At 39.5% G+C, this 10,768-nt stretch overlaps 1 protein-coding gene across 3 annotated transcripts; it reads left to right on the top strand.

Annotated features, from left to right (window-relative positions):
- The first annotated feature begins 276 nt into the window (after positions 1-276).
- Positions 277-6,150, top strand: BLOC1S6 (biogenesis of lysosomal organelles complex 1 subunit 6). 3 transcript variants are annotated; one of them, XM_044980317.1, is made up of 6 exons: positions 277-431; positions 786-885; positions 1,411-1,555; positions 2,649-2,736; positions 4,031-4,117; positions 4,866-6,150. In XM_044980317.1, the coding sequence occupies exons 2-6, from the start codon at positions 804-806 to the stop codon at positions 4,983-4,985; spliced, it is 522 nt and encodes a 173-aa protein (XP_044836252.1). In that variant the 5' UTR covers positions 277-431; positions 786-803; the 3' UTR covers positions 4,986-6,150. The 3 variants fall into 3 exon arrangements, with proteins under 3 accessions (XP_044836252.1, XP_044836254.1, XP_044836253.1); XM_044980319.1 differs by having other exon boundaries at positions 297-422; XM_044980318.1 differs by lacking the exon at positions 277-431 and having other exon boundaries at positions 511-885.
- Positions 6,151-10,768: the final 4,618 nt, after the last annotated feature.

Genomic DNA, 10,768 nt, shown 5'->3' with positions numbered 1-10,768 from the left:
GGGATGCCTGCGAGGCTCATGTGCAGGGCTGTACAGCAAAGCACCGTGCTGCTGACATTTGAAAACTGGACCTTCCCCAAGACCTGCGATACCGTCAAGTTGAAAATCAATGTGTCTGAACACTGCCTCTGCGGCAGCGACAGGCGCCACCCACTCTTAGTGCTGGGCCTTGGACCACCCCATCTCCCGCTGTTGCTAAGGGTCCCGTCCTAGCAACCAGCAGCGTCAGGTGACTGACTACCTCTCCGGGATCCGGGTCACTTCCGGGCTCAGCTCTCATCTACATCCGGGGTCGCGGACGGTCCCCTCTCCCAGCCCAACTGCTGTGTCGGGTTCTGTGCTCAGGAGGGGCCGAGGCGCGGGTGCCTCAGCGGGTCGGAGCGCCGCGGTGCCGGCCTGCCCCCGCCCCACAATACGCGAAGGCGCGTTAGGTGGGCCCAGCCCCCGCTGCGCTCCCGGGTCTGCTGAGAGACACCCCCCCCAATCCGCTTCACCCTCCCCGCGCCAGGCCCTCCAGGGTCTAGCCGAGGAGCCGCTTCCCACGAGACACCGCGCCTGGCCTGGCCCCCGCCTCACGCGACTCCTGGGGGCGGGCCCATCCCCTGGAGCCCCGCCCCCTTAGCCAAATTCCGGCCGGACCGGCCTCGCTCCGGGGGGCGCGAGCGATGGGCTCCGCCCCGGGGTAGGGGCCGCGAGCAGCCGGGTGGGGAGCCGCGGTGCCGCCCCGGGAGGAGGCAGCGGCTGCTGGGGGTCGCGCTCATGCTGCTGTCGCTCTGTGCCCTCAGCTGGCGGCGGGGAGCGCCATGGAGCAGCCCGAGGGGAAGGAGAGGTTCCTGCTGGAGGCCGCCGCCGCCGCCCCCCCGAGGCAGACGGGGCCCGCGCTGGGTATGTGAGCAGCGGCCGCACGGAGCTCGGCTACTGATCGTCAGCATCGCGGTGGCCCCATCGTGCAAACCTTGTTGTGCCTGTCATGGAGATTGGGGGAGGAGGGGTCTTTTCGCCTGGCTCTTCTCTGGCGTTTGAGTGTCCAAATTGGGAATTTGAACTTCTGCACTCAAGTGGCTATGAATCCATTTCTTGTGTATGTTTGATTTCTGTGAGGGAAGAGCATTTGGCGTGTCTGAATTGCTTTACTTGGTTTAGAGCGGCGTGTGTGCACAGTGTACATTTTTGTTTAAACCTCACCCTTCTGCTGTCTTCTGTCATGGCATGATTTTGCAAGTGAAACCTCATCATGTAGGGAGGTGACAGGACAAGCATTGCTCAGTTGGTGAAGTGCAAGGAACTGCAATTTACACTCCATTGCTGAGACTCCCAACTTTTATTTCAAAATAGAAAATCTGTTAGTACTAACAGATAAAGGGATTGCAATAGTTCTTAGCAGTTTAAGATTGCTACTTCTTGTTACAGATTCCTGTGAGGCATCTCCAGATGAGGGACTAATAGAAGATTTGGCTATTATAGATAAGAAAGCTGTGGAGCAACTAACTGAAGGATTGATTTCTCATTATTTACCTGATCTTCAGCGATCAAAACTAGCCCTCCAAGAGCTCACGTAAGCAAACTGAAAAAAGCAACTCATTCTAATACATGCATTTCCTCTCTAGAATTTCTTCAGTCAAATTCCCTTCTTCTATGCAAGTGGAATATGTTTTCCTGTAGTATAATTTATATATAAAATAGACTTTTCTGTGCTTTGAGTGCAGCACTTTGAACAGTGAGTGTATATTCTGAATATTAAAAGTATAATTTTAAAAGAATTGTCAGCCATGTAACCTACCAGCCGTTAAGATGGACAATTTCAAAATTAAAGCACTGAAATCCATGCACCCAGTCACAGCAAAAGACACATCAACTTTCTAAGTGCTCATTCTTTTTCTGGAGAGATGTTAACCTTGTGCTGTACAACTTTATTTGGAGAAAAACATCCAGTATTTGGGATGTTCTATTAAAATGGTGGTTGCAAGCAAGGTATTTTTAAGATTTTTCTTGCATGTATGAAACTCCCAGACTCTACTTTTAATTAGTTTATGCTCTTTTGTTTCATTGCTTAACATTTATAAGGGTCCCCTCTGTGTTCCTTGTTCTAAGACACTCTTGGGATTTCCAGCAAATGTCTTTGCTGTGCTTAGAATTTTCAAAATAGTACACAAGAACATTTCATGCATCTGACGAAGTGGGTATTCACCCACGAAAGCTCATGCTCCAATATGTCTGTTAGTCTATAAGGTGCCACAGTACTCTTTGCTGATTTTAAAGAACATTTTAGTAGCAAGAAGAGAGATAGCAGAGTCTTTTATAACTGTTTAATTAGAATTCATTTAAATGTCAGTTTTAAAAAAAATCTGCAAAGACTCAGTTCCTTTATCTACTTCTGTAGGTTTCCTGATTATTCCTCATCTACTAATATGGGAAAAAAACTATTTAGTACAAAAGAAATAGTTAATCTGAAAAAATTCTCTTGGAATGTTGATTTTTATACAACTTATTTCTGGCATTATATCCTCATTAACAATCAGTATGTTAAGATTTCAGTGAAGAGAACAGTAGTAAAACTCAAAAGTGTGAGTACTCTTTAACCAATCCAACATAGTCTATTTAATCTGACTTCTTATGTGTGTCTTAAAGTCTTTGTATTTTTGTTTCAGACAGAATCAGGTAGTGTTACTAGACACATTAGAGCAAGAAATTTCAAAATTCAGAGAATGTAATTCCATTCTTGATATCAATGCTTTGGTAAGTGTATTCTATTATGAGTTTGCCTATGTTTTAACAAAAATTTGTATATGTACAGGTATTGTTTTTCATCCCCTGAGAAAATGTTATAAATAGACTACTAATAATCATTACATCAATAACTCTGTTCGTTGTAAATTGGAAAATACAACAGAACCAACATGATTCTGTTAAATGGAAAGAGGAGAACATGGAGGACTGCTCAAGTCTGTACAGGTATGTATACACTTCAATAAAAAACCTGCAACATGGCAACTTCTGGTCTGGGTCAGCTGATGTGGGCTTGCAGCGCTTGGGGTGGGAAGCTATAAAATTGAAGTGTAGACTTTCGGGCTTGGCCTGGAGCCTGGGCTCTGAGACCCTGCCCCCTCACTCGGTCTCAGAGCCCAGGCTCCAGGCCGAGACCAAGTGTCTACACTGCAATTTTATAGCCACCAGGCCAAGCCCTGTGAGCCCAAGCCAGCTGCGGCCCTGCCATGGGTCTTTTATTGCAGAGTAGACATACTCTTACTGGTCTGCAGATGAGAGATTAGCAAGCATAGACAGTCCAGCTATATAAATCTAGAAGCCAAAATCAGTGCATAAATATTGCATATACTACTGAGGCTCCAGGAGCAGCCATTGGGTACCCATGGTACCCTGTGTCCTACCCCCCAGGTTGGTGGAAGGATTCTGGTTCACTCTCGTACATTTACTCAGGCTGTGCACAGGGACCAGCATTTGGTCCTTTGATTTAGTTGCATATTTTTTGAGTTTGTTAGTAACTTGAGGGAATATTCTAACAACAACAACAAAAATTCACAGCTGTACTTCATGATTTCCATAGTTTAAGGCAAATGACAGTGTCTTACAGAAATTGCATATGCAGTTGTGACATATGAAGCCAACTTTGTGTTTGTAAGAACTTTAGGAAATTATAAGGTAGGCTTGAGAATTAATTAAGTGTGGAACCATATAAGAGCTTGTATTTTACGACTAGCGCTTGCTAAGATTCAGCCACCCTGGGATATAAAACTGAAAACTAATGAGCATACAAGTGATAAAATGCTTTCTTCTACCTTAATGAATATTTAAATAATTATAGTAATTTGTCACCCTTTGATACATAGTAGTTTTATTAAAATTGTTTTAAGTGTATAGAATTAAGACCCTAAAATATTCAAGCAAGTCTCAAACTGACTGGTCTTCAGCCTGTTTTTTGAAGTTGCTGTTTTAGGGCATAGCTTTATACTCCAGACTAAGAAACATTTTGATCCACTGAATCTTACCATTCAACTGTCTTGTGTTTTTAAAGTTTTCAGAAGCTAAACATTATCACAGCAAGCTAGTGAATATTAGAAAAGAGATGATGATGCTCCATGAAAAGACATCAAAGTTAAAAGTGAGTGGAGTGAGTTTTGCTTCCTCGTTTCCACTGCCTATCAATGTAGAATTTTGACAGCACACTATCACATACTCTTAATCAGTATTTTTAATGTTAGGAATTTGTAAGAAAAACCTGGTTCTTTATATCCCCTTTCTTTGTGTAAACTTGTTTACCCTGTATTTCCAATGGCATTGAAACTAACCATGGCTGTTTTTAACCTTCACTTAAATTTTCTTATGTTAAAATATATTTGTACGCTAACATCACTGGTGATGTTGAACTATTAAGAAAAGCTAGATTCTGTCTGAAAGCTGAGGCTGAGAATTTCTTCTGCCTCTCCATCCTTTAGTGTAACACCAACAACGGCATAACTTCTACCAACCTGGTGGGCTGCTGTGTATAGCATGTTTGACTTCATTCAGCTGTTAAATTTGGTCCCTTAGTCCTTGGCCAACAAAAATGTAAGTCCTCTGTGGAGGCAACTACTTGCATAGTACATACTCCTCTAGTGTTCTTAAAGAGCAGTGATAGTGGGATTTGAAGGAATCCAATTCGTCCCTCCCCGAAATAGATCATCACGATGCAGAGCCTGGGGTAAAGGGCAGGGAAAGGAGATAGTAAGAAAGAGGAAGGGGTCCTCTGGATTAAGAGAGCCTGAGAGGGTTTTGGCAAGATCTCAGTCATGCATGCCTGTGCCTTGCATTTAAGTTAGGTTCCAAAAACCACAGCGCTTCTGATTAATTTTGTTTTTTTTCTGGTTCAGAAAAGAGCACTCAAACTGCAGCAGAAGAGACAGAAAGAAGAACTAGAACGAGAACAGCAACGTGAGAAGGAACTTGAAAGAGAGAAACAGTTAACAGCAAAACCAGCTAGAAGGACATGAAAGCTGAGCATACATCAACTTGTCTAAATCAATTATTTTTAAATTCTCTGGACTTGTTAAGGCAGACTCTGTTATCCTGGTGAGCTAAAGTTGTTACTGGGAAAAGAGTCTCTTGTACAGTATTATAAACTCCAGAATGCTAAGAACCAATTGGTAAATTGCTGCTTTTCCATTTCAGCCATTCAGGATGCCTTCTTTTCTAATGCTATGCTGTTTGATAGTAATCATAATGTAAATTTAGTTTTGATATATGCAGGAGAATTTAAATGTCATAATTTTAATTACATATCTATTCATTTTCCATTTGTTTTTTCTGACGTTTGAAATATTGGCTAAGAAATAGGCTGTGTATTCTTTCAGACAAAATGTTGAATGTGGTTGGTGCAGTTTGGGAGTTCAGTTATGATCCATGGACATCCGCAGCTCTGAGTTTGCTTCAATTCAGATGTCTTTGTCTTGTTGAGTCCACAGGTCACAAATATCAGCCTTCTGTGCCAGTTAGGTATAGTGGATCTCTCTCCGCCAGTTGCTATATAACTGAGTGTTAAAGCCATATGACATTACTGATCATGTGTGAGAAATACAAATGACCTCCTTATGTTGGGACTCTTTCCTCCTTTCTTCCCTCCTCCCCCCCACTCCCTCCACACACTTAGGCTGATGGGCCCAGTTCATTTGGGTGAAGACTCCTTTTATTTCAGCAATCTTCCTTGGATCTTATAACTACATGATTTGAGATGATCACTTCTGACTATTCCCCAAGCCTGACAAGATGAATGTGAAAAACGTGTTAAATTAAGATTAGCATAACTAATGCATGCATGGTACAAGAGTGATCCTATAATGGAGTTGCCAGCCCTTGTGCTTGGATAAATGCTTTCTTGGATGGCCCTGATTCAGGCCAAAGTAATTGAAACTAAGGTATGGGTTAAAGAGGGAGACTATGAAGCCAAGTCAATTGTATTGTTAAACAGATCTCAAAGGATTCAAAAGTTGTAAATTTCATTGTTTTCTATGTAATAGACGCTATTTTAAATTCATTTACATCTTCAGGAAAAATTCTTGCAGTATGATATTATTTCATGCAATTGACCCAGTTTTAACGTAAATGAGAGAATCTGCTTCACGTGGTTTAATTTTTTCACCAGTGCTGATACAATCTTTCAGTACTAGTTGTCATCTGGGATGCTCTTAAGTAAATGTGGGGTGGGGCTTACCTACAACATTCTCTGAATGTGTAACTGTTTTCTTATAGAATTTGGTACAGCCTCCTGTTCAGATGAATATATATACTGTTTAACAGTCTAGATAAGCTTTTAACTATTTCATTTTTGCAGTCTGACAAAGTAGTTATTTTACATCTGTACCTTTTTGAATCAATATTAGTAAAATAAATGTTGTCACCTGAGCTGACATGCTTATCAGGAAGTAAGTAAGATTAAGTGTAAACTTTGTGTAAGCTATTTATAAAAATGGATGGCAAGACATTTAAAGGGACGCCAACTTGAAATCTAATTGGTTTTTAAAAAATAATTAAAAGTAGTTTCAAATGCTACATACGCCTGCCCTGATTTCTCAATATTTATGATGTTACAACTAAATTTTCCTATTTTTTTAAATGGTTTTCCTTATGTGAATGACCTTCTCAAACAGGGAAATAGCAAAACTAACTATATGTAAAGTGCCATCCAATTCATAGTGTAAACAGAGGAGGTGAGGGGACAAAACTCTCTTAATTTTTCAGTTGCAGTAATTAAGTAGATACTCGTAGCAATAATAGATTAAAAAAATTCAGGCGGTGTTTTTATTTGTCTTTTTTTAGTTGACTTTGCAGGAGAATTGTTGACATATACTGTGGGTTTTTTTAATGCATTTCTAAAAATATGTACAAAAATGCTAAAATCTGTTTTTGGAACAGTGTAATAAATTAAGTAATTTTAAATATTAACCTCTTTTTTATTTTGTAATTAAATGTATTGCACAATTAGATTTTGAAAATATACTTTAATTAAGAACTATTTTAATAGTAGGAAATTAGATGTCAGTCACACATCCAAATCAGAATTAACTTCCTCTGCTAAACATTTTTTTTTTATTTGTTTGTTCTCTAGTAGAGGGGAAAAAAACATTGTTTCAGGCTATGGTAGCTTTCTAATAGTGAAGAATTGTTTTAAAAATTGTGATTGTTCACTATTATGCAGAATAGAGAAATCCAAACATTGAAATTAATGAGTAAGCAATTTACATGATTCATCATTTTGGATTAACATGTCATCTGTTGAAGAAAGTTAACTTGACAGTGCTTTATTGAAGAACCTCAATTGCACTTGGATAGAGGAAAAGTAAAAATGTACTGGACAACATCCATCCTCTGCCAAAAAGGAAAAAAGCAGCAAATAAGCAGCTGAGACTTTTTTAAACAAAGAACCCTGATATAGTGGGGTAAATAGGATAAATGGAAACTTTGGAAAGTGTGGAATTTGATATAACTTTGGTTACATAGAAATTAAAAAAAAATAAGATACTAGTCAGAGCAGTAACTCAGATTCTGTAGAGCAGAGAATTATGCCTCACAAAATTGCATCTTCACAGGGAATGTAATAATTTTTGCCCAGACTTCTGTAAAATCTCTTTATTAATGGACAGGGTTTTCTTTTTCAAATTGTCCTGTTGCAGTTAAATCAATATGACAGAGAGAGGAAATATCCAACCCAACCATTTTTTCTAGAGCTCAGCCTTGCGAAATTCTACTTGGCTGGAGCAAGAAACTGTTTCTTTTTATAAGGAAATAAAATTCTAATTAGTTTTTTCCATCATCCTTATGGTAAGTGTGTGTGTGCTGGGGTGTCTTTTTCCCAATTGCATCAATGAGGATTGTACTACTTGACTACCTCACAAGCCTGTTGTGAGATTAACATTTGTGAAACACTCTGAAGATGTATAATTGCATGTGTCGTGGACATTGTCTAAACACAAAGTTGGACTGATTTGTAACTTTTGATTTCTAAATCAATACAACCCCATATTGTATATGCAGTTATACTGATTTACTTGTTTATATTGAGTGTGTTTTGGTAAAATCTGTATTGATAAACACCTTTTTATTGGTATAAATGTGAACCTGCTATGCTAGGGGGATGCAACCAATTTAACTATCTTTTTAGAAACACATGCTGTTAAATTGTTGCAACTTGTGTGTATACAAGGCTTTTATTTTATTACTTGCCCCAAGTATCCAATTTGCTTTTTAAACTGCTAATGCACATCAGGTGTATGTCTTCATTCACCTATTCAGTTGCTCTTTAGCCATTATCTTCTGAGGAGTCCATACATTTAGAGACTATCATCACAGAAGCGAATGGTAGACTTAAAACATTCCCTTAACATTGCTCCTATTTACCAATCTCTAGAGTACCCCACTATTCTCCTTTTTTTGGCTCAATTTCTTCTTTCTTAATCAATTTTTAATTCACAACTAGACTTTGCACTTTGTCTCCTACGTGTCAGCTTCTTTCCTTAAAGATAATTAAGGGAAACTGATGCTTTTTTAAAATTCAGGTAAATTATTCTCACTCGTTTCCTTTTAATTATAACTTTAATATCAATGTAGCACTTGTTTGCAAGGTTGCAAATAATTTTTTTAAAAACTGCTCAGAATTTCAGTATCTGAAAAAGTACTTAATTCACAATGCTTCTGTAAACAGACTTTACTGCCACACAGTGAGCATATGTAGTACTTCATGTCCTACCATTGCTGTTTCTTCTGTAAGTTTGTTCTAAAATTCAACAGCTAGGGCCCTGGTCCGGCAAAGATCTATTCAGGTGCTTAATTTTACTAATATGAGTAGTTTTATTGACTTAAGTGAGTAAAATTAAGCACATCAATAACTCTCTGCAGAACTTGAGGCTAACAGTGTGTGCATGCAAGACCATAGGGGAGAGAGTAATCAGATAAACTAATGGGACTATCCATGCCAGTAAGAATGGTTTAGTAGTAAGTGTTTAATTTTAGAGCCTGATCTTGCAAATAATGTCACCAAACCAAGGAAGAGAATAGAAAAGGTGTGAGTTGACAAAAGAAGAGGAAGGAAGAAAAGCCCTTATGTGAGTGGTTATTTTGGTACAGCTCCTTTAACTAAATGCATGTATTGTATTTTTACATAAATCAAAATAGAGTAACTGCCTTTGGCTCTAGGGAGCTGTAATTATATACAATTCCTGAAAATATCCCCTTAGCCAAAAATAGCCGAGCAACAAAAAGAAACCATAAATACTTTTATAAACCTGCTAATTTCCCAGTCTTGCCTATCTCAAATATTCAGAAACCATGAATGAGGCATGTGCAAAAATTGAGATTTTAAAAATAATAAACGGGGTGTGGGGGGGAGGTTCTGGGTTTTGATCTAAGGTTTATACTTTTAAGTTTTCCTCTACAACTATCAGAGCTCAACATCTTTTTGCAAAATTTTCAGCATTTTTAAAATCTCATGACTCTAGGACCTGGGGTTTCATGGAAAACACCAAATATCGTAGATTGTGATACCATTACTGAATTTGTAAATTTTGACTTCCATCATAGTTATCTGGCAAGTTGGGGTGAGTGACAGCTGACAATTGAGGGTGGTGGAAACTAGCAGAAAGAAAATGCGTTTTGATGAAGGATTTGAAGGAAACTGATGAAGCTGTTTGCTTTCTAGGCGTATAGAGTGGCGTGGGGGGGAGGAGAATTACAAAGGTGTGAGTGAGTAAAAGAGACTAAGAGCATCCCCAACAACAGGTTCCATGTGGGAGCAGGGGCCCTCCCACACACAACCAGTTTCTGAATAAGAACCAAAGAGAGCTGTAATGGGAAGTCTGGGGGGAATACTACGGGGTGAGAACTGAGATGTAGGCAGGGACAGAATTTTGAAAGTCTAAAGGAGTTTGAATTTGGAACAAAAAAGAAAGGATACCCGTAAATAGGTTGGAATAGCTAGATAATTTGTGCTGCAGCATTTTGGATGGTGGGAAACTTGGAAGCCAGAGAGGGGAAGACTGTGACACTTGAGGTGAAAAATGACTGAGGTATGGACAAGAAGGGATTGTAAAGGAAGAACTGATGGGAGCTGCATTGGTAATGTTTCAGATGAGTTAGAGATAACAGAGAGAGAGAGAGAGAAACATTTGACTCTCCCATAATTCACAGCAACATTTTCCCCTCAAATAGTGTATTTAAAGGCAACATGGAGGCAGTGGTATGCCTGCTCACAATGCACTGTGCTTTTGCTGATGCAACATGAGCTGTGTGGCCACAGGGGGCAGAGTATGAGCGCATTCTACCAAAATAGGTTTGTTGTTTTCTGGTACGGTGCCACTGTTCTGTTGACATAACTTTCTAGTGTAGACAAGACCTCATTATCAATCCAAAAAAACTTGTGACTCTGATAGTCACGGTCTAATCTCAGATCCCCTGCCTACAGTACATGCAATTGGAAAAAGCTGTTTACACATCAGCCATAATAAAGCACCCTTCCTTGGGTTTTTCCTCTTTCTAAAGTGATATCTAAGTTATTCATAAATGTACTAATTCACTCAGTTCAATAATGAGGTCATTCCTCAGTAATATGTTTTTGCTATAAATGACTAGTATTCATTACTATGAGAGCTCCCTCATGACGGTTTGCCTTTGTCCCGACTCTGGCTCCCTCTTGCAGTGTTTTTCAAAGGGTTTCATATATTGATTCTAGAACAAACTTCTGCTAATTGTTGGAGTGCCTCAAACATCATTAACAGGTTTTCTTTCC

The sequence above is a fragment of the Mauremys mutica genome, chromosome 11 (assembly GCF_020497125.1).
Source record: "Mauremys mutica isolate MM-2020 ecotype Southern chromosome 11, ASM2049712v1, whole genome shotgun sequence".
NCBI lineage: Eukaryota > Metazoa > Chordata > Testudines > Geoemydidae > Mauremys > Mauremys mutica.
This window is presented reverse-complemented; position numbering and strand designations above follow the sequence as displayed.

Bases quoted from the DNA above. Each gene is read 5' to 3' on its own strand.
- BLOC1S6 (XM_044980317.1), top strand. From the start codon at position 804: ATGGAGCAGCCCGAGGGGAAGGAGAGGTTCCTGCTGGAGGCCGCCGCC. The intron at 1,556-2,648 runs GTAAGCAAACTG...TTTTTGTTTCAG, and splicing joins CTAGCCCTCCAAGAGCTCAC to ACAGAATCAGGTAGTGTTAC. The intron at 2,737-4,030 runs GTAAGTGTATTC...GTGTTTTTAAAG, and splicing joins TTCTTGATATCAATGCTTTG to TTTTCAGAAGCTAAACATTA.